At 40.5% G+C, this 27214-nt stretch overlaps 1 protein-coding gene across 1 annotated transcript; it reads right to left on the minus strand.

Moving 5' to 3' along the window:
- Nucleotides 1-14409: 14409 nt before the first annotated feature.
- si:ch211-76l23.4 (uncharacterized) lies at nt 14410-17531 on the minus strand. Its single transcript, XM_059978676.1, has 4 exons — nt 17441-17531; nt 17101-17239; nt 16454-16583; nt 14410-14862 (listed from the first exon to the last, which is right to left on the minus strand). Exons 2-4 carry the CDS (start codon nt 17198-17200, stop codon nt 14646-14648), a joined length of 447 nt encoding a protein of 148 aa, XP_059834659.1. The 5' UTR covers nt 17201-17239; nt 17441-17531; the 3' UTR covers nt 14410-14645.
- Nucleotides 17532-27214: the final 9683 nt, after the last annotated feature.

The following is a 27214-nucleotide window of genomic DNA, read 5'->3' on the forward strand; positions in this document are numbered from 1 at the left end:
GAACAAATGTATTCGACAAATTCCAGTCCAGTGCCTGCAACAAGTACTACCTTGGTCAAACAGGAAGAAAACTATCGAGCAGGCTACGCGAGCTTCAGCTAGCGAGCAAAAAGCACGGCCCACTCTCGCTACCATCAGCTCATGAAGCCAAAGGAGGACACCGTTTCAACTGGACTACAGCCAGAGCCCTGACTCGAGCAAGAACATGAAAAGAACCAGAATGTCTTGAAGCATGGTTCTCTACAGAAGGATCCATCAACAAACCCATCAATGTAGATCCTTTATGGAGAAAAGAGTAACAGCGATATCAGTAACCCATCTGGATAGTGAAGCAAACATTTCCAGCAAACCTCAATTGAAGCTAGCTAATCAGAATCTTCTACTGCCAAAACGTTCACAGTACTGTGAACCGACCAACCAGGTCATGACATTTGATCAATATCCTTTTGGACCCTGGAGGAGTATGTAAGCCAGCAGTCTGAGGAGACAACACTCTCAACTGAGTACTTACGGTGGCTTCTCAACTGGAGCTGAACTGTCTGCAAATATTTTGCCAAGCTCGATGATCAGCTGAGCTTCCAATGATACACAGAGTAACATGTACAGCTGAGAACTGGAGGTTCCCTTTTTCTGCCTCATCAATCACCCACCAAACAAGTACAGCGCAAATTGGATACTTATTAAAGTACAGTGTAAAGCACTTTCTAAATTAATTCATCAAACACAGCCAACCCAAGTACAGCAATGTAATAAACACAATGAGGAGCTTCTCCATCATGATTAAATAAAGCATACCCGTTCAATCCCAGCACAGCATTAATACAGAATCAAAAGCCTTCTACTTGCAATTTTCAAACTCATAGAATGGAAAAATAAATGAGATCCAGGTTAAACATGCCTCTTTGTTCTTAGACCATAACACAATAACACAATAATGAGACATAACAGCAGAATTTGGCCATTCAGCCAATCAGAACTTCATTGCTATTCAATCATGGCTGATTTATTTTCCCTCTGAACCGCTATCTCCTGCATTCTCAAAGTAACCTTTGATGGCCTTACTCATTAACTCTTGTCTTTATAAGGTACTGGACCCATTGTAATTTGCCTATCGTTACAATAGGTCTATGGTGGACGAGATCTCAATGGTTCTCTATGCAGCCTTGGATCAACTGGACAATACAAATATGTATGTCAGGATGTTGTTTATTGACTATAGTGCAGCATTTAACACCATCATTCCTCTAGTCCTAATCAAAAAGCTACAGAATCTGGGTCTCAGTACCTCCCCCTGTAACTGGATCCTCAATTTCCAAACCAAAAGACCACAGCATGTGCAGATTGACAGAGACATTTCCACCTCGCTGACAACCAACACTGGCGCACCTCAGGGATATGTGCCTACCCCACTGCTCAACTCTCTATATACGCATGACTGTGTGGCTAGGTGTAGCTCAGATGCCATCTATAAATTTACTGGTGATATAACTATTGTTGGTAGAATTTCAGGTGGTGACGAGAGGGCGTACAGGAGTGAGATTGTGAAGTAGTGGAGTGGCACTCAACGTCAGTAAAACGAAAGAGCTGATTGTGACTTCAGGAAGGGTAAGACAAGGGAACACGAACCAATCAGAAATGGAGCGCATGAGCAATTTCAAGTGCCTAGGTGTTAATATCTATGAGGACCTAACTTGGTCCCAGCACATCAATGCAGCAATAAAAAAGGCTGGACAGTGGCGAATTTCTTTGGGCGTTTGAGGAGATTTGGAATGTCACCTAAAACACTCGTAAATTTCTACAGATGTACCATATAGAGCATTTTGGTTGGCTGCATTACCATCTAGTATGGGGGAGAGGCTACTGCACAGGATTAAAGGAAGCTGCAGAGAGTTGTAAAATTAGTCAGCTCCATTATGGCGTCTAGCCTCCTTCGTACCCAAGACACCTTCAAGGAGCAGTGCCTCAGAAAGGCAGCGTCCATTATTAAGGACCTCCACCACCCAGGACATGCCCTCTTCTCGTTACCATCAGGACGGAGGTACAGAAGCCTGAAAGCACACACTTAATGATTCAGGAACAGCTTCTTCCCCTCTGCCATCTGATTTCTGAATGGACATTGAAATCTGAACACTACCTCACTACATTATAATTTCTATTTTTGCACTACTTATCTATTTTAAATGTTTGATATATATATTTACTGTAATTTATTGACTTTTTCAATATTATCATGTATTGCTTTGTACCGCTGCCACAAAGTTAACAAATTTCACGACATATGTTGGTGATATTAAACTTAATTATGATTAATCTGCTGTAGATACAATATATCAAATTATTTTTGCCTCCACAGCCATCTGTGATAATGAATTCCACAGTTTCATACCCTCAGGCTACAGAAATTCCTCCTCGTCTCTGCTCTAAAGGGATGCCTTTTTACTTTGATGTTGTGCCGTCTGTTCCTAGACTCTCCCATTGTTACAAACAGCCTCTCTTTGCGCTCTCTATCTAGGCCTTTCAATATTCGATAGGATTAAATGAGACGTCCTTTCAATTTTTAAATTCCAGTAAGTGCAGGCCCAGAGCCATCAAATGCTCTTCATTTTAACCTTTTTATTCCCAGGATTATTCTCGTAAACCTCCTCTAGATATTTTCAAAGGCCAGCTCATCCTTTCTTAGATAAGGGAATCAAAACTGCTCACAACACTTCAAATTTGGTCTGTCCAACATCTTATAAAGCCTTTGCATTACATCCTTGCTTTTATATTCTAGTCCTCTCAAAATGAATGCTAACATTATATTTGCCTTTCTTACTACCAATTCAACATGCAAGTTAACTTTTAGGGAACCCTGCACTGGGACTTCCCTGTCCCTTTGAACGTCCAAACTCTGAATACATTCAGCATTTAGAAAATCATCTCTGCCATTATTCCTCTACCAACATGCATGACCATACACTTCCCGACATTCCATTCCATCTGCCACTTCTTTAGTCATTCTCCTAATCTGTCTGTCCTTTTGCAGATTTCCTCAACATGACCTGCTCTTCCACTTGTCTTTATATCATCCATAAACCTGGCCACAAAGCCATCAATTCCATCTTCAAATTCATTGACATTTAACATGAAAAGTAGTGGACTCATCATTGACCCCTACAAAACACCACTGGTCACCAGTGATACAAGTAAGGATTATTCTTTCTTTTAGTTACTCAGTGAGAATGCTGCCTGGACTTGAGAGCCTAAGTTACAGGGAGAGGCTGGCCACAGTGGAGCGTTATTCCTTGGAGTGGAAGAGAATGAGAGATGCCTATAAAACCATGAGGGGAATGGACAAGGTGGATAGGTTTAATGCCATCTCCATGATTGTGGGGGGTCTAAAACTAGAGGTCACAGATAATAAATTAAAGAAAGATTAGCTTTGGAGCATGGAAGAAAATCAGAGCACCCTGAGGAAACCAAACGGTCACAGAGAGAATGTTCAAACGCAAGAGAACATAGGAGGGAAGAGACTTAGAGATCTGAGAGGGAACTTCTTTACACAGTGTGTAGTGATTACATGGAATGAGCTGCTAGGGGAAGTTGTCAGGTTGAGTACAAATGGGCTATTTAAAATTATTTGGATGGATGCACGGAGGGAAGATGAAAGTTTATAAGCTAAATGCAGACGACTGGGACAGTGTCAGCAGGGGCCAGTTAGTTCGAAGGCCCTCTTTCTGTGCTGTATTATTTTATGACTCTGTGACTGTAGGAATGTTGGCTGAAGGCCTGCATAGACTCAGCGCACTGAAACACCTGTTTTCGCACTGTATTTTTTATAAGTCTGCAACAATAAATTTGACGGGTCAGCCATTGGAGAAATACCAATAAATCTCTCCATTAAACTGGAAAGAATTTTCAGAAGTGGGAGCTGAGGATCAGTGTTAGTCCCTAGTTTTGGCCTTGCCTTCTGGGCCTCCTTCGCTGAATGCCATTGCTGTGTTAAATGAGGCAGACTATGATGACGCAGGAAGATTATGTCAATGCTCCTCTACAATACAGTTTTCCAATCTGCCAACTATAGAACACGTGCTCAAAAAGTGTGTTTTGTGTTGATTCTGATGGTTAAATCTATATTTTTAGTTGGTGCAATGGCAGAAGACTACCATTATGGGACATATAGTTTCTTCAAATTGCCAATAAACTGAAGATTTATTTTGAAATAAAGTAATAAGACGTCTTTGTTGTTGGTGGCCCAAGATTACCCAGCTTTGATACAGACCTCTGGTGTTTGTGTGGAGTTTGCTCGTTTTCCCAATGACCTAATGGGTTTTCCCGGAGGCTCTGTTTTTGTTTTGCCTCACTTCAGAAATAGTTGGTTGGTTAATTGGTTTCTGTAAATTGTCCTTAATATGGTCGTTAATCGCCACTGTAACATGTACTATCCCCTCACTGGAACAGCCACCACAGTGTAAGTCTTTAAAGTCAACCTTGTTCGTTCTGAGGTGAGAAGTTGGAATTTCTCTTTCTAAACTGTCTCTGACACCAACGATATTTCAGTACCCTATCCACCTGCTCCCTCACCGTGGCCCCATCCAACCATGAGATCATCCACTAGCCATCTTAATGTCCTGAAACAGATAAAGCATACAAAGCTTCTTCAAGTGAGGCCTCTGTATGCTCTGTATTACAGTGTTTTTGATTGACAGTGTCTTTTTACTTTTAGAGGTGTGTTCAATATGTCACTTTTTGCCACAGCTTTGGCAATTTAAATCCCTATACTGCAATCTTTTTCTGAATGCCCAGTTTTGCCACAACACAAACTTTGATTGCCAATAGGTATCTTATTTTTAGTCAATGAACTTGGGAAGATGCGAACAATAGCTGTGCATCTTTAACTTCCATCTCCATAGATGAATGAATCCCAATTGCCTTCTGTTGTGTTAGTCTGTCTTCCGTAAGCAAATGTTTCTGAATTGTCTCACTACACTGACCACATACGGGTCTATCACATAACATGTCAGTTCAAAAGCTGCTCAAAATCACAGTGTTCAGATAATTGCTTCAGTACTGCCACGAACTGTGAAATAGACTCACTTTTCTCTTCATTCCTTTTAAGAAACCTAACCCTCTCAGCAATAATCAAAGTTTTAAGTGAATTGTGGTTCTTCCATGTTCTTTCTTTGTTTTGTGACTATCTGGAGAAGATAAATCTCACAGTTGTATATGGATACATACTTTGATAATGAATGAGCCTTTGAACTATGTCCTCATAAAGCTTATCACCAGGATTAGACAGTTGTGCTGGACTGCGTAATGAATTACTATAAACATTTTGCACCCATCACAGTCAGAAGAGTCAGAACATGAAAATCATCTGAAATTTAATTTTCCAGTGCAAAATATTAAAATTTTTCAGGATATGAATTACATTGCTCTGTCATTTCATCATACATTCATTTTTAAACACAATTATGTTCCAGAAAAGATAGTCTTTTCCATCTCTCTCTCCCTCCCTTCCTCATTTGTTTTATTTAACCATCCCTTTCTTGTTCTCTTCCCTCGGATTCATCACTCACCATGCTTCCCGTGGCCTTCTTCTTTTCACTCACCCACGTTACATAGCGGTACACAACCAGTACTGCACATGGACTTTTCTTGTTGAAGGGAGCAAAACAGTAAATATCGCATGAGGGCTTGTCTCCTCATCATTATTTGTTATGTTTGTGGTACTGGGAAGCCAGGCAGCTGTGACTAACACACTCAAGAGACGGAGAGGTGAGGAACCACTGCACTACTGTTTATTTTTCTAGTAAGTCATCTACCCAGAATGCCCTCTCACATTATGTTCAGTACATAATACACAGGGAAGCTTGAAAGCAACCCATAAGGTTCCAAATGCATAACGGTGTCTACCTGCAAAGATGCTGAACAGGGAAACTGAACGTACAGGACAATGTGGGCGATAAAAACCAAGACCAGGCACAGACTCTTATGTCACATGTTGTTCGTGACAGTGCGCCATTTCCCTTATTATGACTGAAAAATATTATTTGCAAGTTGCCAACTTTTATTTATGACTAAAAATTATTAGTTGTAAGTTGCAAACCTTTGATTTATTTTTGGTTCACAATCTTCCATCAACACGAGAGACAAGAGACACAAGGGTCTGTGGATGCTGGAATGGAAACTGTTGCAATCAGATATCTGTGCTGTGCATGTTGATGAAGATGATGATGGGACATTTTCAGGAAAGTGCAACAAGAAGTCCCAAAAGAAACTAGATTGGTTGCTAGGAAATTGGACTCCTAACAGCAATGTATTGTGGCGACCTTTTGGTCCAGCAATCCCCACTGTGAGTATGAGGCTTTGGTCTCTGGGTCCAGGGCGGAGACCTCTGTCCACTCTGGCTGTCGTCCCACACCCAGCCATCCCCTCACCTGGGCCAGCACGGGATCACTCACCTGTTCGCCGTGCAGCTGCTGGTCCATGACAGGGAGATCATCGCCGGCTGTCACCGCGCTTGCTTCTGGTTGTGTTGGGCCGCTGCCGGATGTGCTGTACTGCCGCAGGCCGCTGTGAAACCAGAGGTGGTTGCGGCTCCCACTGGGATCGCTTCCTGGAGCTGCTCTGTTGGAGAGCCACGGCGTCAGCACCGAGGTAGAGTGTTGCCCCCGGCACATCCACACGGGCCCCCAGCGGGACAGCAGGTCCGGGCTCAGGATGCAGGACTCTCGGATGCCGGCGAGCCACACTTCGTGCTGCACCGTGTTTCCCCTCACTGCCATGTGCAGCCTCCTCTTCCCTTGTATCGCCACCATTACCGGTAACCATAGCCAGCCGGACGCCATCATTGTCCACCCAGGTGGGGATGGCTGATCCGTGTTGGGGAGAGCACCGAGACAGACGATAGTGATGGTTGACCCCGTGTCCACCAAGACACGGCATCTGATGTCCTCCTCCACTCACTCCACATGCAAGCCTTGCTCTTCACCCACCGGTGGGGTTCTGCTGGAGGATGCGGGCGGTGCTGCCCGATCGGCGTTTGCCGATGGATGTTCTGATCTGTGGCATTGCCGGGCCAAGTGACCTGCCTCACCGCACTGGGAGCAGCATCGTTTCGTGGCCGCAGGCGGGGTCGGCGTGGTGCTGGTCGGGCCCGTCTCACGGGCTGCTCTTCGTGAGTTTGCTCCTCACCTTCGGTGATACAAACCCGGGCTCGCTGCATGCGGGCGACGCTGGAACTCCTTGGGGGGCTAAAATTGCTTCTGCCCTCTCCGCCTTCAGCCAGAGCCTCGGTCAGTGACGAAGGGGATGTCAGGCCAACATGCTGCCGAAGGCGCTCCGGCATCAGCCCCTTTACAAAGGCGCGGAGGGCGAGCTCTTCCTGGGCGCGGGAGGGAGCTCGGGGTAGCCATGCCGAGCACAGTGACAAAGATCTGCTGCCAATGCCCTCAGGTTTTCTCCCGTACGGAGCCGTCTGCTGCACAGTTCTTCCCTCATTGCTTCCACCCACGGCCTCTGCTCGAAACGCCGCTCAAGAGCCCGGTGGTCACGCTGCTTCGTCGGCGTTAGGTGAGGGAGGGCCCGCAGGGCATCTCTGTCCAGTGCCAGGGCAAGGTGCACCGGGGTCTCGGCGGGACTCCACCCGTTATGCCACGCGGCAAGTCTGACACTCCAGAGAAGGCTCCAGGCAGCTGGCGCCGTTGTATCTGGGGAGCTTCAGAGTAGATCTTGAGTCGCAAATCATCGAAGCCAGTTGATCTTCCTCTTGCTCCGGCGGCGTCTCCCATGGTGCCCATTCCCCCATGGCCACGGCGTCTTGGGTTCCCCGGTGCAGGTAACTATGGAGGCGAATGATGCGCTCCGCTCTGTCCTCCGGGTTGGGGAGCCTGGGTACGGTCGCACCATCAGGGCTCCCTGGGAAGCCACAGTGCTCGATTCCCAGGTCCTCCCTCCGGGTCTCCCCTGCATGAGCCCTGCCCGTGGGTGCAGGAGAAGGATACTGTTCGGTCCCTCGACTTACCCCGGAGTCTTAAGGCTCTCTATCCGGCGTTGTAGCTCTTCAGTCTCGTCGTCGATCTCGCATCCCACTCCCGACACCAATGTGGCGAGCATTTAGTCCATAATGACAGATGAGGAAGCTGTTTAATTCAGCAACAGTTTTATTGTGATAAACACAAAACAGACTGGGAACCATGACCCAGAGAGTGAACCCCATAAGTCTCAAAGAGACGTGGGGGGGGTGGGTGACCGGTTACAGTCAGGGTGACCCACAAATACACAAGCAAATAACTGTATAACCCAGGGGTCAGCAACCTTTACCACTGAAAGAGCCACTTGGACCCGTTTCCCACAGAAAAGAAAACACTGGGAGCCGCAAAACCCGTTTGACATTTAAAATGAAATAACACTGCATACAACGTTTTTTTTGCCTTTATGCTATGTATAAACAAACTATAATGTGTTGCATTTATGAAATTGATGAACTCCTGCAGAGAAAACGAAATTACATTTCTGCATGCAACAAAAACATTTTGAACTCCGAAAAAAAGACGTTGGGTTGAAAGTTACTTTTAAGTAAAATATTCAATGTCTATTTGAGTCCTTCTTGTATTTATGAAAAACGCCGAACTTAAATTTTCCGCCAGCAGCAAACCAAAAATAACGTCAGCCAGCTGTCATCCTGAAAAATGAAAGGACTATTTCACTGAACAATGAAAAAATATGAATATGAGTAAAATAATAGGCAATTAAAATATTTATCATACTTGGTTAATGGGATTTCTGCTCCTGGACCTCAGCGCACAGCGTCTGCACATCAGGGCTGTATGATGTCACCTTCATCTTTACACAGGATCGCAAGCTGTCATCTGTGAGGTTTTCAATATCACTCCATTTGTGTTTCTGAGCAAGAACGGCCTTCTGACGGGCAACATCTTCAAGGTCTGCTGTCAAGCGTCTAAACTTGGACACCCATATGTCTTTGTCGGCTATGTCGGCCAGTTCCATCTCAAGATCAGGTTGACTCACACCTGCCAATGCAGTCGTATTCAGTAGGGAAGGATCGATGCTTAAGGGAGTGACCGGGAAGGATAATGTGTTTTTTTCCTCTCTGAACTCACAGAAGCGTTTCCCAAACGATGTTTGCATTGCGATGATTGCAGAATGTAAATACTCCGAAATTATCATGTCGTGACCTTGTTTGAACTCTCTCAAATTGGGGAAGTGAGACAAAGTGCCTTTCTGTAAATCTCTGGCAAGCACTGTCAACTTGCGCTCGAATGCCAAAACATCCTCCAACATGTGCAGGGCTGTACGTCCTTTCCCCTGAAGAGCTGTGTTCAGCGTGTTCAGGTGCGCTGTCATGTCTACCATGAAGTGTAGCTTTTCCAGCCACTCTGGCTGTTCCAGCTCAGGAAAGGTGAGCCCTTTGCTGCCCAGGAAAGTTTTCACTTCTTCCAGACACGCGACAAAGCGTTTCAGCACCTTCCGTCTGGACAGCCAGCGATAAAAACACGTTGTAGCGGTGTCAGTAAACTGCAGTCAAAGATAGCTTTATTCGAACTAAACAGCCTTGCTTTTCAGCTTCCCTCAACCCAGCCCCCATGGACGCAGATGCTGCAAAAGACGCGTACTCACAAACCCCCGTAGGCTATCTCCCTTAGCCGGAATGCTGGCTAATTGTGAGCCGTTTTATGATGTGGCAGGAAATGTGTCGCTACACTTAGGTTGTACAAGGTCACCATAATTACATTTCAAAAGCTAACAAACTAACATAAAATACATTTTAATTAAATACTGACCAATTATTTCCCAAAGCCACAGGGAGCCGCAGCACAGAGGTGAAAGAGCCACAAATGGCTCGGGAGCCGCAGGTTGCCGACCCCCGGTATAACCCAAGCTAAAATGAACTAGAACTTCACACCATAATCCCACAAAAGCATTTTAACACAAGAACAATAAACAGCACTGGTCATTAGAAATGCAGTCGACCACACCCCTCCCCAGAGCATCACAATATGCAAACAGTTAAAAAGCTCAAAATGTACAAAATGCTCTTTAAATGTGATTAATGCATTAAGTGGGTAATTTCTAAGCTTGATTATTTGACAATGCGTCAACAATATTTCAAATAATTCAGCTCAGCCTTTACATTTCAGGTCAAAGACTCTAAAGCTGCAATAATAATTCTGCTTCTCTTTCCTCAAATGCTGATGAGTTTTTCCAAGATTTTCCATTTATATTATAAATTTTTGATGTCCTGAGATTCCTTATGATTCTCGTTCTTCCATTCAGTCTTAACCCTACCCTTCAGAAGCAAAGTAATATAGTATATGTTATTATGTTTGTTTGGTATAACATGAAATTCTGAAATCAGTAATAAGCATTGGAAAGAAAGATCAAACTTCCCGTGCAATAACTTGTTCTAACAGTGTTATCGCCTTAAAATAGAATTGCCTTATCATCGAGATGGAAGATGTGTATTGTTCCTCAGCTTACTTTGGGAGCTGGGAAAGTTCTTTCACTTTGACTTATTTAATAGCCTGCGCTGTGAATCATGGGCACAGGCACAGGCACCTGCACCGGAGGAAGAGGGAGCTGTTCCATTCGGACAAGCTTCAGGCTTCATTTGATCTGTGCAAAGCACATCAATGTGGTTAAAGACCTTGAATAAATTTAAAAGGAGAGGGTGATGGTGAAGGGAAGTTTAATAACTCAGAAAGAAATGAGCAAATGATGGTGCATGATTACACAAAGTGTGACAGAAAGAGCAGTAAATAGATAGCACAAAATAGAAATTAAGGCCTAGGACAGTTTAGTCATGATCATATTGGATGGTGCAAGCTTAAGAGGCCAGCTGGCCTGGTCCTGCTCTTATTTCATTCTTGTGTTTCATGTCAAAGATGTTTCATCAGACCTTAAACGTTCACTCTGTTTATCTCTGCATAGTTGCTGGCTTCCAGTGTTTTTCTACAGTTCATCCTCACCAAGGGCACAGGGCCCAGGGCACACACACTTTCTGTGTGCAGGGTCTGTGCTGTCGGAAGGTGTCGGATTTTGACTCCCCAAGCAGAGGAGAATCATAGTTACAGTAATGCAACAGGCCTTTGGCCCAACAAATCCATGCCAACCGTGAAGCACCCATTTCAACATCAATCCAAACCCATCTGCCACTTCTTTGCCCACTCTCCTAATCTGTCTAAGCCCTTCTGCAGACTCCCTGCTTCCTCAACACTACCTGCCCCTCCACCTATCTTTGTATCATCCACAAACTTGGATCCTATCAATTCTGTCATCCAAGTCATTGACATAAAACATAAAAAGAAATGGTCCCAGCACCGACCTCTGCAGAACACCACTAGTCACTGGCAGACAATCAGAAAGGGCTCCCTTTATACCCACCCTTTGCCTCCTGTCAATCAGGCAATGCTCTATCAATACTAGTATCTTTCCTGTAATACCACAGGCTCTAATCTTGTTAAGCAACCTCCTGTGCAGCACCTTGTCAAAAGCCTTCTGAAAATCAAAGTACACAAATCCAGAAAACCTCCTTTGTCTATCCTCAAAGAACTCCAACAGATTTGTCTGGCAAGATTTTCCCCTAAGGAAACTAAGCTGATTTTGGCAGATTTAATTACGTGTCTTCAAGAATCCCAAAGCTACATCTTTAACAATCAACTCCAACATCTTCCCAACCACTGAAGTCAGGTCAGGCTAACCAGCCTATAATTTCCTTCCTTCTACCACCCTCCCCTGAAGAGTTGAGTGACATTTGCAATTTTCCAAACTTCAGGAACCATGAAGTCTATTGTTTCCTGAAAGATCATTACTAATGGCTCCAAAATCTCTTCAAGTACCTCTTTCAGAACCCTGGGGTGTAGTCCATCTGGTCCAGTGACTTATCTACCTTCAGACCTTTCAGTTTCCCAAGTGCCTTCTCCCTAGTAAAAGCAACTGTACTCACTTCTGCCCCTTACACTCTCGAATCCCTGACATACTGCTGGTGTCTTCCACAATAGCAAAATACTTCATCAATTAATCTGCCATTTCCTTGTACCCCATTACCTTTCCAGGGTAATTTCCCTGTGGACCAATAGCCACCCTCACTTTTTTTTACTCTTCATATATCTGAAAAATCTTTTGGTATCTTCTTTGATATTATTGGCTAGCTTTCCTTCATATTTCTTCTATTCCCTCTTTATGTTTTCTTTAGTTGTCTTCTGTTGGTTTTTAAAATTTTCCAATCCTCTAACTTCCCACTAATGTTTGCTTTATTATATGCCTCCTCTTTTGCTTTTATGTTGGCTTTGACTTCCAATGTCAGACATGGTTGCATCATCCTGCCTTTAAAATATTTCTTTTTCTTCTGGCTGTACCTGTCCTACACCTTCCAGATCACTCCCAGAAACTCTAGCCATAACTGCTCTGCCATCATCCCTGCTAAAGTCTGCTTCCAGTCCACTTTGGCCAGCTCCTTTCTCATGCCACTGTAATTCCCTTTACTCCACTGGAATACTGACACATCTAACTTCATCTTCTCCCTCTCAAATTCAGGGTGAATTCTATCATATTATGATCACTTACTCCTAAGTGTTCCTTTACCTTAAGCTCCCTAGTCAAATCTGGTTCATCACACAAGGCCCAACCCAGAGTAGCTGATCCCCTAGTGGGCTCAACCACAAGCTGCTCTAAAAAGCACATTGTAGGCATTCTATAAATTCTCTCTTTTGGAATCTAACACCAACCTGATTTTCACAATCTATCTGCATATTGAAATCCTACATGATTATCATACCATTGCCTTTTTGACATTTCTTTTCTATCTCCCAATGCAATTTGCAGCCTACATCCTGGCTACTGTTTGGAGGCCTGTGCATAGTTCCCATTGGGATCTTTTTACCCTTGCAATTTCTTAATTATACCCAAGAGATTCTACATCTTCTAATGCCACGTCACCTCTCTCTGAGTACTTGTTTTCACTTTTTACCGTACAGGCACACCACTCCCTCTGTCTGCCCTATCGATACAATATGTATGCTTGGATGTTAGGCTCTTTCGGCCACGAGTTAGTGATGCCCACAGCTAACAATCTCTAACTGCGTTACAAGATCATCGACCTTACTCCATCCACAGTCCTGTTTCCGTCACCCATTTCAATTTTGTCCCCCTTTTACACTGCAACTCATCCCACTGACTGCCCTATCATCTGCCTATCCTTCCTGACTTTCAGTATACGCTGCCTCTGCTTGTAAAGCAACAGCACTATCCTCAGCCTTAACGCTCTGGTTTGCCCCTCCCTGCCAAATTAGTTTAGACCCTCACCTTTAGGTTCAGGTATAACACATCCCTTTTGCACATCTCATATCTTTCCCAGAAGAGATCCCAATGATCCAGAAATCTGAAACTCTGCACCCTGCACCATATATCCACTCAGTCACAGGGAGAACATGCAAACTCCACACAAACAGCATGGGAGATCAATATCAAACCAGGACCATTGAAGTTGTGGGACAAAGTCTTTATCGGCAGCTCCATTGTGCCTCACTCTACTGGGCCGGCACTGTTGAGGGTGAATTGCCCGTAACCCCCAAACGTTTATGGTCTTTGGTCACGAGAATGCAGCTTTTTGTTCTCTAAGAGAATGAGGGGTGAGGGGTTGCTGATCTCTGAGGTTAGGGACCTGTGGTCTCAAGGTTGAGAGATCAATATTTTCAGGGGTGAGGGGTCTGTACTTTCCAAGCGCAAGAGTTCTATATTGTCTGAAGGTGAGGAATTTGTATTCTCAAGGGTGAAGCAAAAGGACTTCTCCACTTGGAGTTACATACACCAAGCTAACCAAGTTTCCTTTCTGGAATACGAATGACCAAAACAATTTAGCATCAACTGGTATTCTCTGTGAGAGGCAAGGACTCTACCTTAGAGGATAAGAGGTCTCCATTCGCTGAACGTGAGGGGTTTGAAGTCTTAAGGGGGATAATATTCACTTTAGATATATAATCTGTCTGTATTCTTGGGCAGATTAGGGATCTGTTCTCTCCAAGGGTGAGGGATCTGACCTCTCTGAAGGACGAGGGAAGCGCACTCTTTAAGTACTATCTGTAGGGAGAGTCTATAATCTCAAGATGAGACTGTTCAAGAGTGCATTCACACTCTCTAAGATAAATTATTTGAAATAATGATATTATATAAAATTATTAGAAATGAAACAAAGTCAGTGCCAATAATGTGCCCTTACTTCCCTTGCTTAGTTATTTTGATATTAAATAATATCCCATATATAATCATGAGTGATAGAAGCTTATTTTTAATTGCTTGCTGGTCAGGATCAAATAAAAAGCACAGTGTTGTTGCATTTACTTTAATTTAACAGCTTTAAGTACAAATGCTGAAAAAGATACATTTTCAGGAATACTGGTGTTATATACATTAAGGCATAAAGATAATGTGAAGAAAATATCTACAAAATAGTGTGAGAACACCAGCTTACATGAAATTGTACTGGTCAGATTTTGGAAGTATATAAGAAATATCCTTAACTAACAAAATCATTCTTTGAGCATTTCACCAACAAACTGTAACCAACTGCAACAAAACCAGTAAGTATATATATATATATATATAATGTATGATTTGTAAATCATGTAGATAACTTGTACATTGACTTATTGCTGAGGTACTTTCCTTTTCGAAGCCAAAACTTTTCTCTTTGGAAAGTTCTGCTTTTGCCTAGGTCCGCTTGGTATTTCAGCAAGCTTAACTTTAATTTGATCAACAGACTCTTCCACAGCACTAAATTTTTCAGTTAGGTGTCCAAGGTGTTCTTTCAGTGAATTAAACTCTTTGAAGAGATCATCAAGTGCCTCGGACAGAGGAGAGATTCTGAAATAGAAAAAAATTTCAAAAATGCAACAAATTTTATACTAATTATTAAAGTAGCCTTGTTTTGAGTCATTATTTAGTATTTTTTTCCCATTTTTTGTGGCTTTCCTAATTTATCAGGGTTAGCAATTAGCTCTACCTACTTTGCTGTTGGCTTGGATCCTAGAAGGTGCACCAGACTGGGACAAATTGATTTGCTTTCTGAGTTCCCCTCCCTCTATTTCTCTACTGATGTAATCTGTGCTCCAGATCGAGATTTGAGCTCTGTTTCTCAGCAGATCAGTGTTCCTGTTGTAGAGGCACTTAAGTACAATGGTAGGTATTACTTTATGATTTTTTTAATCTTGCTTCCCCACTATCAATCTATGTCCCCACTATCAATCTATGCAAACAGTCTGCAGATTTGCAAATTGGTTCCAATGACATTGGAAAATTGAGTAAATTTCAAAATGGTACAGGTTGTCCACAGGATATTGTCTGATTTTATCTATACCTTTCAATTAGTGGATCTGTATCTGATCATACAGTTATATTCCAACTTTAGTCGGGTCCTGCTGAAGAGTTTCGGCCCAAAACATCATCTGTACTCTTTTCTTAGATGCTACCTGGCCTGCTGAGTTCCTCCAGCATTTTGTGTGGGCTGCTCGGATCTCCAGCATCTGCAAATTTTCTCTTGCTTTTAAACATTAAAGGCTGTACTTTTTTCCAGTCTATGATCTTCGATTATTTTTAAAGAAGTGGCGATAGCTACTCATTATTCAGGGATATGCACTCTGATCAAATATTGATTCCCCCATATGGATTTGAAAGCACAGCACCATCTAGGGTTCTTTCTTTGTCATTAAGATTTGCTTTATAACATTCTAACTATTCTGCCTTGGGCAACATGATTGCCGATTTCAAATGTGTGAAATGATTTGGGTGCATCAACAACAGTTAACATTTGGAAGCTTCAGTCGCTTTCCAGCAATACCCCATAACTGGTGCTGAATCAAACCACGATCTTCCTGGCTGCCACAGAAAATGCTAGGAAATTTGGATTCAGGATTATGCCAGCCTGGCATAAATTGAACCAAGTAATTCAAAGCCAAAGTTCTGTCTCTTAACTTTGCAAAAACATCTTAAAATCAAACTAGATTTGTTTAGCAATTGGAAACTTAGGTTACTGAAATTAATGTTGATGCATCCAAGTGCAAAACGATAGCTCCAGCATTGAAATAAAAGTTGCCAAATCAAACAATTCTCTGAAATATTTACTCAGCAGGCTTCTGAATTTTGTTAAACTTAACCATTGGGGTGAAATATAAATTTGTTGAAAAATGTCCCCATTCTACAGCAAAGAAACAATTTCAGTTGGCAAAAAAGTTTAATTGATAAATTTAATGAATCAGTTTCTATATTAAGTTAGGCAAACAGGGCTCATTACAATTAAGGTTGAAATGTCCATTAAATCTGAAGCTGAATCTATAAAATGTGCACCCCTGCATTAGTATTATATCTCATTAAAGAAGAATTCCCATGATAGCTTAAGTTTGGTTAAAGACAATGAAATCAATCAGTTTTGAGTTATTGCATCTAAAATATCCATCACCTGGAATAGTCAGGGAGGAGAGACTGGTGATCATTTATCAGCAAGTTTCTCATTTGAGTCATAATGTCAAATCTCCAGTTGTCCAATACTTCTGTCAAATTGGCAACTCCACGCAAATTAACCTTATCAGCTGCAAAGAAACGTTAGATATTGATATATGTAACTCATATTAATTGAACTGCTTCAATAAAAAAACTGATAATATAAATTATCATCACGCCCTTAAGAAACACTACCACCTCCAGTTGTTTTTACTATCTGACATGCTGAGAAACACTCTGAAGGAGCTTAATGTTACATTCCAATTTAGAAATTGGAAGTACAATTTAAAATTTGGCAATTTTTATTACTTTCTAGACCTAAGACTTTGAAAGGTAACAGAATGTTTTAAGTCAAGCTATAATCAATTTGTAAGGTAACAAAACAATAATTGGAAACTCTGTGCTTTCACGCTTTGCTTCAATACTCTACTTTTGAAATAGTAAACATAAATATACAAAGATAAGAACAAATATCTCATTGGTCTTCAAAGTGTCTATCATCAGTTAAAGTGTGCTTCCTGTAGATGAGTGGATCAGGTTTCTCAGTTGACTGAAGGAATTGAACATTTTAAGGCACTATCAATCAGTTACAAAAACAGTACTCACATCCATATCTATAGTCCCACACATCACTTTGCAAAGGTCGTTTTCTGCTCTGCACAACCGTTAAAAGAAACAAGGAAATCACAAAGAGTCTGAGGAGCATTCTGAGCTGAAAGGTAGGAAACTCCCCTCAATGACTATCCTGAAGTAACGAGAGAATGCAAAGTAAAAAGCAGCAGTAATGAGCCTGTACATTATATTCAAATCACATTTCTTAAACTATTTAGTGCTGGACTTTTAAAAAACAAAATGGCATTAGAATTCTAAATACAGAAATTTCTTCAAAAGAAAACATTATTTCAATGGATTGTGCATTCTTTAAGAAGTAAATAAAATTCCTTACTCTATACTGAACGAAGTGGTTGCTGTGAACTCCCTCAATGCAAAAAGCACTTTGCGATATATAATCTGGAATTGATTTGAATGTTGTGTTGGAACATGTGGAAATGACTGCCAGCATCACGTGGTCTGGGAGCGGAGGACAGAAAATAAGTACTTAGCATCTGGATAAAGCTAAAAATGCTCCTAGCATGTGTTTTAAATTTTCAAGCAGCTACAAAAAAAAAGCTTCTTTTAACTCTATATTGTGCAAGAGTTTTTAAAGAAAACAAAGCTAGTCTTCTTGTTTAAGTAGGTATCACTTTGCATTCTTTTAAGAAGGAATTTCCTTTGTCAAATAATTGGAGAAGTATTGTGAACAGAATGACTTTTTGAACTGAATGAATTTTAGGAAGCTATTCAGCCCACTGAATCTAAACTGCTTCCTAATACAGCAATCCCTCCACCCCCATTTCCCCACTCTTCCCCTACCCTTAAAATGAAAAAGCCTGTCCAGTTCCCTAACCATAACCCTGCACAAACTGACCTTCATTGTTGCCTGCTTAAGCAGCAACCTTGTTTTCAACATTCTTTTTTTAACTTCTCGGTCTCCTTAATCACCTCTAGCCGTATCATACCTTGGGGCATTTGTGATTGTCTACTATTAGGTGCCGAACAATGAGCTGCAAAGACCCTAAATTTCATTCATTCTATAAAGCTTTCCACTCTTCTATTTATCTTAAGAGCTACGTCTTTCATCATTTAGTTATCTGAACTAATTTATGGTCAGTTTTATTTTGCTTGATAAAATTCTCTCACACACATTAGGACATTTTTGCTAAAGATGGGGACTGGGACACTGAGTTCCAAGGATTATAACCATTAGGAGATTAAGGATTTTGAGAAGTTGAGAGTATTAGGTGACTGGAGTATTAGAGTGTTAGGTTGTCTCAAGGAGAACCAAGGGCAAAATAGGGCTGCTATTTTGGATAGGTTCAAAGGTCAGTATGGGCCATAACTTACAGGGATCTCAATTCTTGTTCATATTAGTAAAACCAGAAGTGTCCATCAATAGTTGTTCTTGGGTCAGTGTTGTCTATTCTTTCCTGCAATGTTCCACAGGGACTTTTCATCAGAATATATAATTTCTGTAGAACAGGAATGTCATAGAATGACATTTCACATTTCTAACCAAAGAATGTCTTAAATTCATCAGTGAGTGATGTTGAAATCTCATCTGGAGTATAAGGATTAGTCACCCTATGGTGCATTTAAATTAAATATATAATGCTTTAAAAGTTTCTGGGTCTGGAAATCCTACCATTGTGACTTAGATGTTGCTCTAATGCATTTTGCATTATAAAGTGGGAGGATCGTGTGTAGTGAACACATACAGTTGATCAGAAACAAACTTGCAGGACATGAAAGGTAAATAACTGCTTAGTGGTGTGAGGTAGTTGTCAACGCACATCCTCCTAAACACTGAGACTATTGGCTACTTCCACAGAGGAGACCGTAACTACTCGGACATTTGCTGAGTGTTACATAGAACAGTACAGCACAGGAACAAGGTCTTCAGTCCATGATGTCTATGCTGAGCATGACTCCAAAATTAAACCAACCTTTTCTGCCCACAGAGGATCCACATCTCTCCATTTGCCCTCCAGTTTTCAGCATGTCTGCCCAGAGAAAAAACTCTAGCTGTCTTCCTTATCTATTATGCCTCTTAAAATTTTCTGATTTACAAACAGGTCTCTCTTCAGCCTTCAGCACTCCAGAGCAAAGAATGCAAATTTGTCCAACCTCTCCTAAGAGCAAATATCTTGTAATCTAGGCAGCATCCTGGTAAATCTCTCCAAGGACTTCCCATTCTTCCTGTAATGGGGTGACCAGAACTGAAAGTAATACTCTATGGGCAGCCTATATTAAAGTTTTAAACAACTGCAACATAACTCCTTATACTCTATGCCCCATAGCAAAGAAAGCAAACATGCCATTCATCTCCTTTACCATCTACCTACTGGTGTTGCTTCTTTCAGGGACCTATGGACTTAAATCTGAAGATACCGCCAAACATCTATGCTGTTAAGAGTCCTGCCAGAAACTCTATACTTTCCCCTTGCATTTGACCTCCCAAAGTGCAACAGCTTATACTTGCCCACATTAAATTCCACCTATCATCTCTCCACCCATGACTGTTGCTGATCTACAACCTCCTGTATCACTTGATGACTTTTGTTACTGTCGGCAACTCTTGCTATTTTTGTGTCATCTGCAAACTTATTAACCCATCTACATTTTCATCCAAGTCATTTAAGTATCACAAACAGCAGAGGACCCAGCACTGATTCCAGCCAAACACGAGCGACAGAGCTGCAGCCAGAATAACAACCTTGCTACGTCCAATCTCTCAGTTAAGTTATGAATTCAGCATTTTTTGTTCAATGCCGATCTAAAATTTCTAGTTACATCAGTAAATATCCATTAAGTGGCATGGTATAGTAAAGTTATCCCACTAGTAACCGTTTATTTGGCTAGCAACCCAAAGAATGAGATTAAATCCCAGCATGGCAGCTGTCACATTTAAATTCAATTAATAGCTACAGAAGTTTTACAAAACCCTTTCTTTGTTGAAGTGACCTCAAAATTAATGACCTATTGTTTAAAATCTCTTCCAGTTGCCTGGTGTGATTCAGAGGATGAACTCCGCTGTCCTCATTTGGTCTGGTGTTTATGTTCTCCAGACTTGCAGCTATTTGGTTGACTCCAAAGTGGCCAAACATGACCACAAAGTTGAAACAGGAGAAGTGTAACCCCCCGGGGTCGTCTCAGGCTCGCTCAGCTCGTTCTCGTCTAGGGGGAGCAGCCTTCGGCCCCACCAAACTGGGTAATCAGCTGGTGTGGATGCTGTGTATTGTCCCCGCCTCGCCCAAAAACAGACAGTACACCATATGCGATTAAATGATTACAGTTCATAAAGATTACTATACCTAAGTAATTAATAACGATACAGTATACATGAAGGAAATGAAAATAAAGAAAAGGCACCAAACTAATCAAAGTCCAAACCACTTCGTGCACAACCGTTGGAGCTCAATTACTGAAGTCTTCTGGCCACCATTCGATCCCCTCCAAACTCCTCGACTCACAGCTCAGGACCACCCGAAGTAGTCAACCAAGCACATCTATCTTCTTCTCCTCTCCATGGGGTACCTCCTGGCCTTGGACCCCACTTTAGGGTCCGTTCCTCGCCCAATTTACAGCATCGCGTCCTCTCTCTCTCAACCCCTCACGCCGAATCTCCCCAAAAGCCCGCCAACAATCGCTTACAGACTCAGAAGGAAGAACAACATTAATCCCAATTGGTTAACAAAGGAATACAATTCTCATTATCAATAAATTTTAACCCAAACAAGCTTCCAGCACTCACTCGCAACAAAGAAGCATTCCTACTTTTAACAAAACAAAGAAGCCATTTTGATTAACATACGCAGTAACAAAGAAAAAGAAGAAACCCCCCTTTACAGAAGAATTAAATTACATGGAGCAGCACTTTGTACCAACCAGGGACTGAACTTCAATGTGGCAAAGTTGCTGATAAGAGGCTGAGATAGCATCTCCATTGAGTCATTCACCAAAGCTGCTGGCCCTTCAGCTCACAGTGCATGCTGACAATCAACACTATACCAATGGTATTATTCTTTCTTAATCCATAGTCTTCTCATCCATGTGCTATGTAAATATTCTGAGAATATCTGCCTCCACCACCCTCACTTTAGACCTACGTCCTTTAGTTTTGGACTCGTCTGCCATGGGGAAAGTTTGTTAATATCTACTAAATCACTGTGTATCATGGTATTGTATACCTCTATCAGGTACCCCCTCAACCTCTCTTCATAACTGGAGCACCCCATCTCAAACAATATCCTGGTAAACCTTCTATCACTCTCTTCACTAAAATCACATTCTTCCTAGGGTGGGGCATCCAGTACTACACACTGTATTCCAGCTGTTACCTAACTAAAGTTTTATAAATTTATACCAAGTTCTCACTGTTCTTCTACTCTGTGTGCCAGCTAATGAAGGCAAGCATTCTGTATTTTTTCTTGCCCACCTGTTCTGCAACTTCCAGGGATCTTTGGACTTGTAAACATAGGTCCCTTTGTTCCTCAACATTATCTAGGGTCCTACCATCTTTGGACTGGAGTCTGAACTGACTAACAAGCTAGCTAAGCAGCTGTCGGACTTGGTAAGGCAACATTGCCAGCTCCTGTCTTCACAATGGGCTCGATGGAAGAAAAATTCAACACATCTTTGAATCTTACTTTCAAAATAAGTAACTGTTCTCTGTTTCCTCTATTCCAGGGTCAAGCTGTCTCCCAGCCATGGGATGGATACTCAAGGACCAAACTCCAAGTCAATGCTATCCCTTCCTCTGAAGTGGATAAAACAAAATGGGTTTACTGCATCTACTGACACCACCATTGTTCAAAGATAAAGATCCAAGATGAGATCCTGGTTAGAGCGGACCATTGCCTGCATCTCAGGTACCATCTTTCAGTGATGAAATTCACTTTTGCCTCCAGTGCACCAACAGAGCCTTGGCCAACTGTAGAAAAGAGCATTGGAACTTCAGGCATGACCTCAAACCCATCACAGGTCCTGCTTTCCTGTACCTTCAGGGCCATAAACTAAATAGAGCAGGTACCTCAAAGAAATGCCACATATTCGCCTTTCAGATGTACTGACATGGAAAACGAGCAAATATCAGCAACCTCTCCCAGGCAAACAACACATGGTTCAAAGACTCCATTTACATTGAGGCACTAATTTTACTCAGCTGACTTTAATGGGCAGGCCATGCGGTTCAAAAAGTCCATTTGACAAGAGCTCATAGAAGCCCAATGTAAATGGTAGAAGAAGCACGCCATCATCGTTAATCAAGCACCTCTTGCCCCTATCTGTGGGTCTCATATTGGCCTCATCAGTCCCCTCGGAACCCAAAGAACTAGAGTGTTATGTAATTCATACTGGGACCTGAGAGATGGTTTAAGAAGGAAATGAAATTATGAAATGCCTTCTCAAAAAAGGCAGCTTGTTTGATAAATTTCCTGTTAACCATCCTTCATCATGTTGTGGCTGCAGAGCATGCCATCTACAAAATGCACTGCCATTTCTCACCATGAATACTCCCGGAATTCCCGATCCAATATCACCATGGGACTAACTTCACCAAAAGTACCACACCAATTTGAGAAGATAAACACTAAATAAACATGTAACCCATGATACTGACATGCAATAAATTTTAAAATATCTAAATCTTTGCACAAGTATTTGTACACACATGTGCAATGTAAAACTTACAGTACTTCCTGCAATATCATAAGCACATAGCATCATACACAAAAAAATCATAAATTATACATAATTTTTACATGAAAACATACATTTAAGAAATTATGATTTTCATTTTAGTGCAAGGTGATTAAAGTGGTTATGGTGTTGCTAAACTATAATGATTAGGGATTTGCAAGTTGGTACAAAAACCGAATGGTTGGTACAAGAACCTGGTGGTGTGGAACTTCAGGCTTCTATTCCTCCTGCCCAATGGTAGCTGCAAAAAGATCCAAGGCCCAAACGGTGGGGATCTTTGATGATAGATGCTGCCTTCTTGAGGCATGGTTGCCTGTAGATATTAGCAATAGTTGGGAGAGATGTGCCTATGATGTATTGGATGGAGTCCACTACTCTGCTGTTTCTCACATTCCTGCACATTTGAATTGTTGTACCAGAACACAATGCAACCAGTTACGATACTTTCAATAGCACATCTGTAAAAAGTTTGTTCAGAGTGTTCAATGACAAGCTGAACCTGCTTAACTTTCTAAGAAAGAACAGACACTGGAGCATTTAGCCTTATGATTTCACCCATGGACATTTGACATCTGGGGGCTTAACATCTAAGGATAGACATCGTATTAAAAGAACAGAAAGGTGGGCAGAAGGAATGGGGTGTGGTTGATGGTAAAACAATGAAATCAAATCCTCAAAAAAAAATGTAGAACCCTTGTGGATTAGAGTTAAGAAACTGCAAGGGGAAAAAAGACCCTGATAAAAGTATATGCAGGCCTCCAAACAGTCACCAGGATGTGGGATTCAAATTAAAATGGGACATAGAAAAGGCATGTGAAAAGGGCAATGTTAAAGTTGTCATGGGGGGGATTTCAATATGCAGGTATATAGAGAAGGAATGTATAAAATGCCTTTTGAGGTGGGTTTTTAGAACAGCTTGTGGTTGTGTCCACTAAGGAAAAGGCAGTTCTGGCCTGTGTGTTGTGTAATGAACTAGATTTGATCAGAGTGCTTACGATAAAGGAAACCTTAGGAGTCAGTAATCATAACATGGTAGAATTCACCCTGCAGCTTGAGAGGGAGAAACTAACATCAGATTTATCACTATTACAGTTGAGTAAAGGTAAATATAGAGGCATGAGAGAGAAGATGGCCAATGGCAATTGGAAGAGGACACTGGCAGGGTTGATAGTAGAGTAGTAATGGCTGAAGTTCCTGGGAGTCAGTTGGAAAATATAGGATCAGTTTATCCTAAAAAAGAAAAAGCATTCTAAAGGGAGGATGAGGCAACCATGCCTGACAAGGAAAGTCGAAGACAGCTTAAAAGCAAGAGCGAGTGCATACAACAAGGCAAAAAAGCAATAACTAGTGTGAAGTTAGAGGATTGGAAAACTCTTAAAGGCTAACAGGGGCAGCTTAAAAAGCAGTCAGGAGAGAAAATACAGTTGGTGTAAAGTGAGACTGATTCAGTAGTCAGAACACACTACCTACATCAATACCCTGGTGCAAGGACAACCTGTGATATTTCAACTTGATTCAGGAACTACATGCAACATCTTCCTGAAATAAGTCATCAATCTACCGGCAGTGCAGTTGTAACAACAAGTTATACTGTCAACGTAAAACTGCACTGAAGCCAGCACAGAATCTTCAGGAAAACTTCATTAAACTTCAGGAATCAAGAGAGCTTCAATGTTCCTATTGTATATTTAATTATTGGATTTATCATTTGTTTATTCAATTTAGTAAATACAAAGGGAAGCGCAGCTCCTAAAATAGAATCCAATGAAAAAACCAGTACAGACTCCCGTTCGAGGTTCATCCATCGTGGACATTTATTTTTTAATTTATTAAATTTTTAGAAAATTACAAAGAATAAATGTAATAAAAAAAAGAAAAATAATATTGATCCTCCCCTCCCCTTAACCCTTATCTAAAGAAAGAAAAAAAAGAAAGAAAGAAAGAAAGAAAGAAAGAAGAAAAAAGAATGCCTGGATATCGGAGGATCCCCACATGCTCCTTGGAGTTCAAAATAATTTCAATATTTATTTTTACTTTCCCCAATTACTTTATAATTTTATCTTCAAAGGACCTATATATTTAATCCCATCTTTTGTAAGTATGGGAGCCAAATTTTCAAAAATATATCATATTCATTTCTTAGATTATATGTAATTTTTTCAAGTGGAATACAACTATATATTTTATTATTCCAATGATCCATAGTTAAATATAAATCAGATTTCCAAGTAACTGCAATAACTTTTTTAGCTACTGCCAATACAATTTTTATAATTTTTTTCTGATACTTATTCAATTTAAGTTTCGGTATTGTCCCTTCAATATCTCCTAATAAAAATAACATTGGACTATGTGGGAGTTGTACTCCAGTAATTTGTTCCAATAAAAGTCTTAAATTTATCCAAAATGGTTGAATTTTAAAACAAGACCAAGTAAAATGTGAAAAAGTACCAATTTCTTGATTACATCGAAAACATGGCTCAGACATATTTGAATTTAATCTATTTATTTTCTGTGGTGTTATATATAATTGATGTAAAAAATTATATTGTATTAATTTAACTTGAACATTTATTGTATTTATCATACTATCAGAACATAATCTTGACCAACTTTTTCCATCAATTTTAACATTCAGATCAGATTCCCATTTTTGTCTTGATTTATGAATTCCAGATTCAATTGTCTGTTTTTGAATCAAATTGTACATACAAGGTGTAAATTTTTTTAATTTTTCCTTTTTGAATTAATATTTCTATTTCACTAGGTTTTGGCATCAACATTGTTTGACCCAGCTTTTCTTGTAAATAAGCCTTCAATTGAAAATAACAGAAAAGAGTGTTGTTTGATATTTTATATTTATTTTTTAATTGATCAAACGACATCAATATACCTCCTTCAAACCAATCACCTATATATTTAATCCCCTCTTGGAACCAATTATGTAAAAGTTTATTATCCATTGTAAAAGGAATAAGCCTATTTTGAATTAAAGTTCTTTTTGCTAATAAAGATTTCTTTATCTCATCATCCATATTTACCTTATTCCATAAATCAATCAAATGTCTTAATATAGGAGATTCTTTTTTTTCCCCTTATCCATTTGGATTCCCATTTATATATAAAATCTTCTGGTATGTTTTCTCCTATCTTATCTAACTCTATTCTAATCCACGCCGAGTTTTTTTCATCAAAAAAGACGCAATAAATCTAAGTTGATTTGCTTTAAAATAATTCTTAAAATTTGGAAGTTGTAACCCTCCTAAATCAAATTTACACGTCAATTTTTCTAATGATATTCTTGACATCTTTCCTTTCCAAAGAAATTTCCTTACATATTTATTCAGTTCTTGAAAAAACTTCTGTGGTAATTGTATTGGTAAAGTTTGGAATAAATATTGCAATCTAGGAAATATATTCAGTTTTACAGCATTAACTCTACCTATTAATGTTATTGGTAACATCATCCATTTATCAAGATCCTCTTTTATTTTTTTTAATAATGGCAAATAATTTTGTTTATATAATTTTTTTGCATCATTATCAACTCTAATACCTAAATATTTTATCCCATTTATTGACCATCGAAATTGAGTTACTAATCAACATTGATTATAATTTCCTTTGCTAAGGGGTAAAATTTCACTTTTATCCCAATTTACTTTATACCCTGATACTTTCCCATATTCTTCCAATCTGAAAGATAATCTTTGCGAAGATTGCAATGGGTTTGTTAAATAAATTAATCTTATATTCTTCTTGATTAACTCTAAAGCCCCCAATGACTGAATCTGTTCTAATTAATTCAGCTAATGGTTCTATTGCCAATACAAATAAAGCAGGTGATAATGGGCAGCCTTGTCTAGTTGACCTTGTTAAGCAAAATGGTGTTGAAATCTGACCATTTATAATTACTTTAGCTTGAGGATTAGTATTTAAAGTTTTAATCCATTGTATAAAAGATTTTCCTAACTCATATATTTCCAATACCTTAAATAAAAAATCCCATTCCAATCTATCAAATGCTTTTTCTGCATCCAAAGCAACTGCCACATTCATTTCCTCTCTTTTAGATAGATAGATAGATACTTTATTCATCCCCAAGGGGAAATTCAACATTTTTCCAGTGTCCCATACACCTATTGTAGCAAAACTAATTACATACAGTATTTAACTCAGTATAAATATGATATGCATCTAAAATCACCCTCCCAAAAAGCATTAATAAATAGCTTTTAAAAAGTTCTTAAATAGTTTACTAAAGTGCATTGAGTGGTAACTTAAGCTCAGTCCTAACCCCGGCACTTAACATGTCTTGCCCCTGGTGGTTGAATTGTAGAGCCAAATGGCGTTGGGGAGTAATGATCTCTTCATCCTGTCTGAGGAGCATTGCATTGACAGCAACCTGCCGCTGAAGCTGCTT

Source organism: Hypanus sabinus, chromosome 9, assembly GCF_030144855.1.
Source record: "Hypanus sabinus isolate sHypSab1 chromosome 9, sHypSab1.hap1, whole genome shotgun sequence".
Taxonomy (NCBI): domain Eukaryota; kingdom Metazoa; phylum Chordata; class Chondrichthyes; order Myliobatiformes; family Dasyatidae; genus Hypanus; species Hypanus sabinus.

Bases quoted from the DNA above. Each gene is read 5' to 3' on its own strand.
- si:ch211-76l23.4 (XM_059978676.1), bottom strand. From the start codon at position 17,200: ATGCTCCTCAGACTCTTTGTGATTTCCTTGTTTCTTTTAACGGTTGTG. The intron at 16,584-17,100 runs GTGAGTACTGTT...GTTTCTTTGCAG, and splicing joins GTGGGACTATAGATATGGAT to CTGATAAGGTTAATTTGCGT. The intron at 14,863-16,453 runs GTGATGGATATT...TTTCTATTTCAG, and splicing joins CTCCTCCCTGACTATTCCAG to AATCTCTCCTCTGTCCGAGG.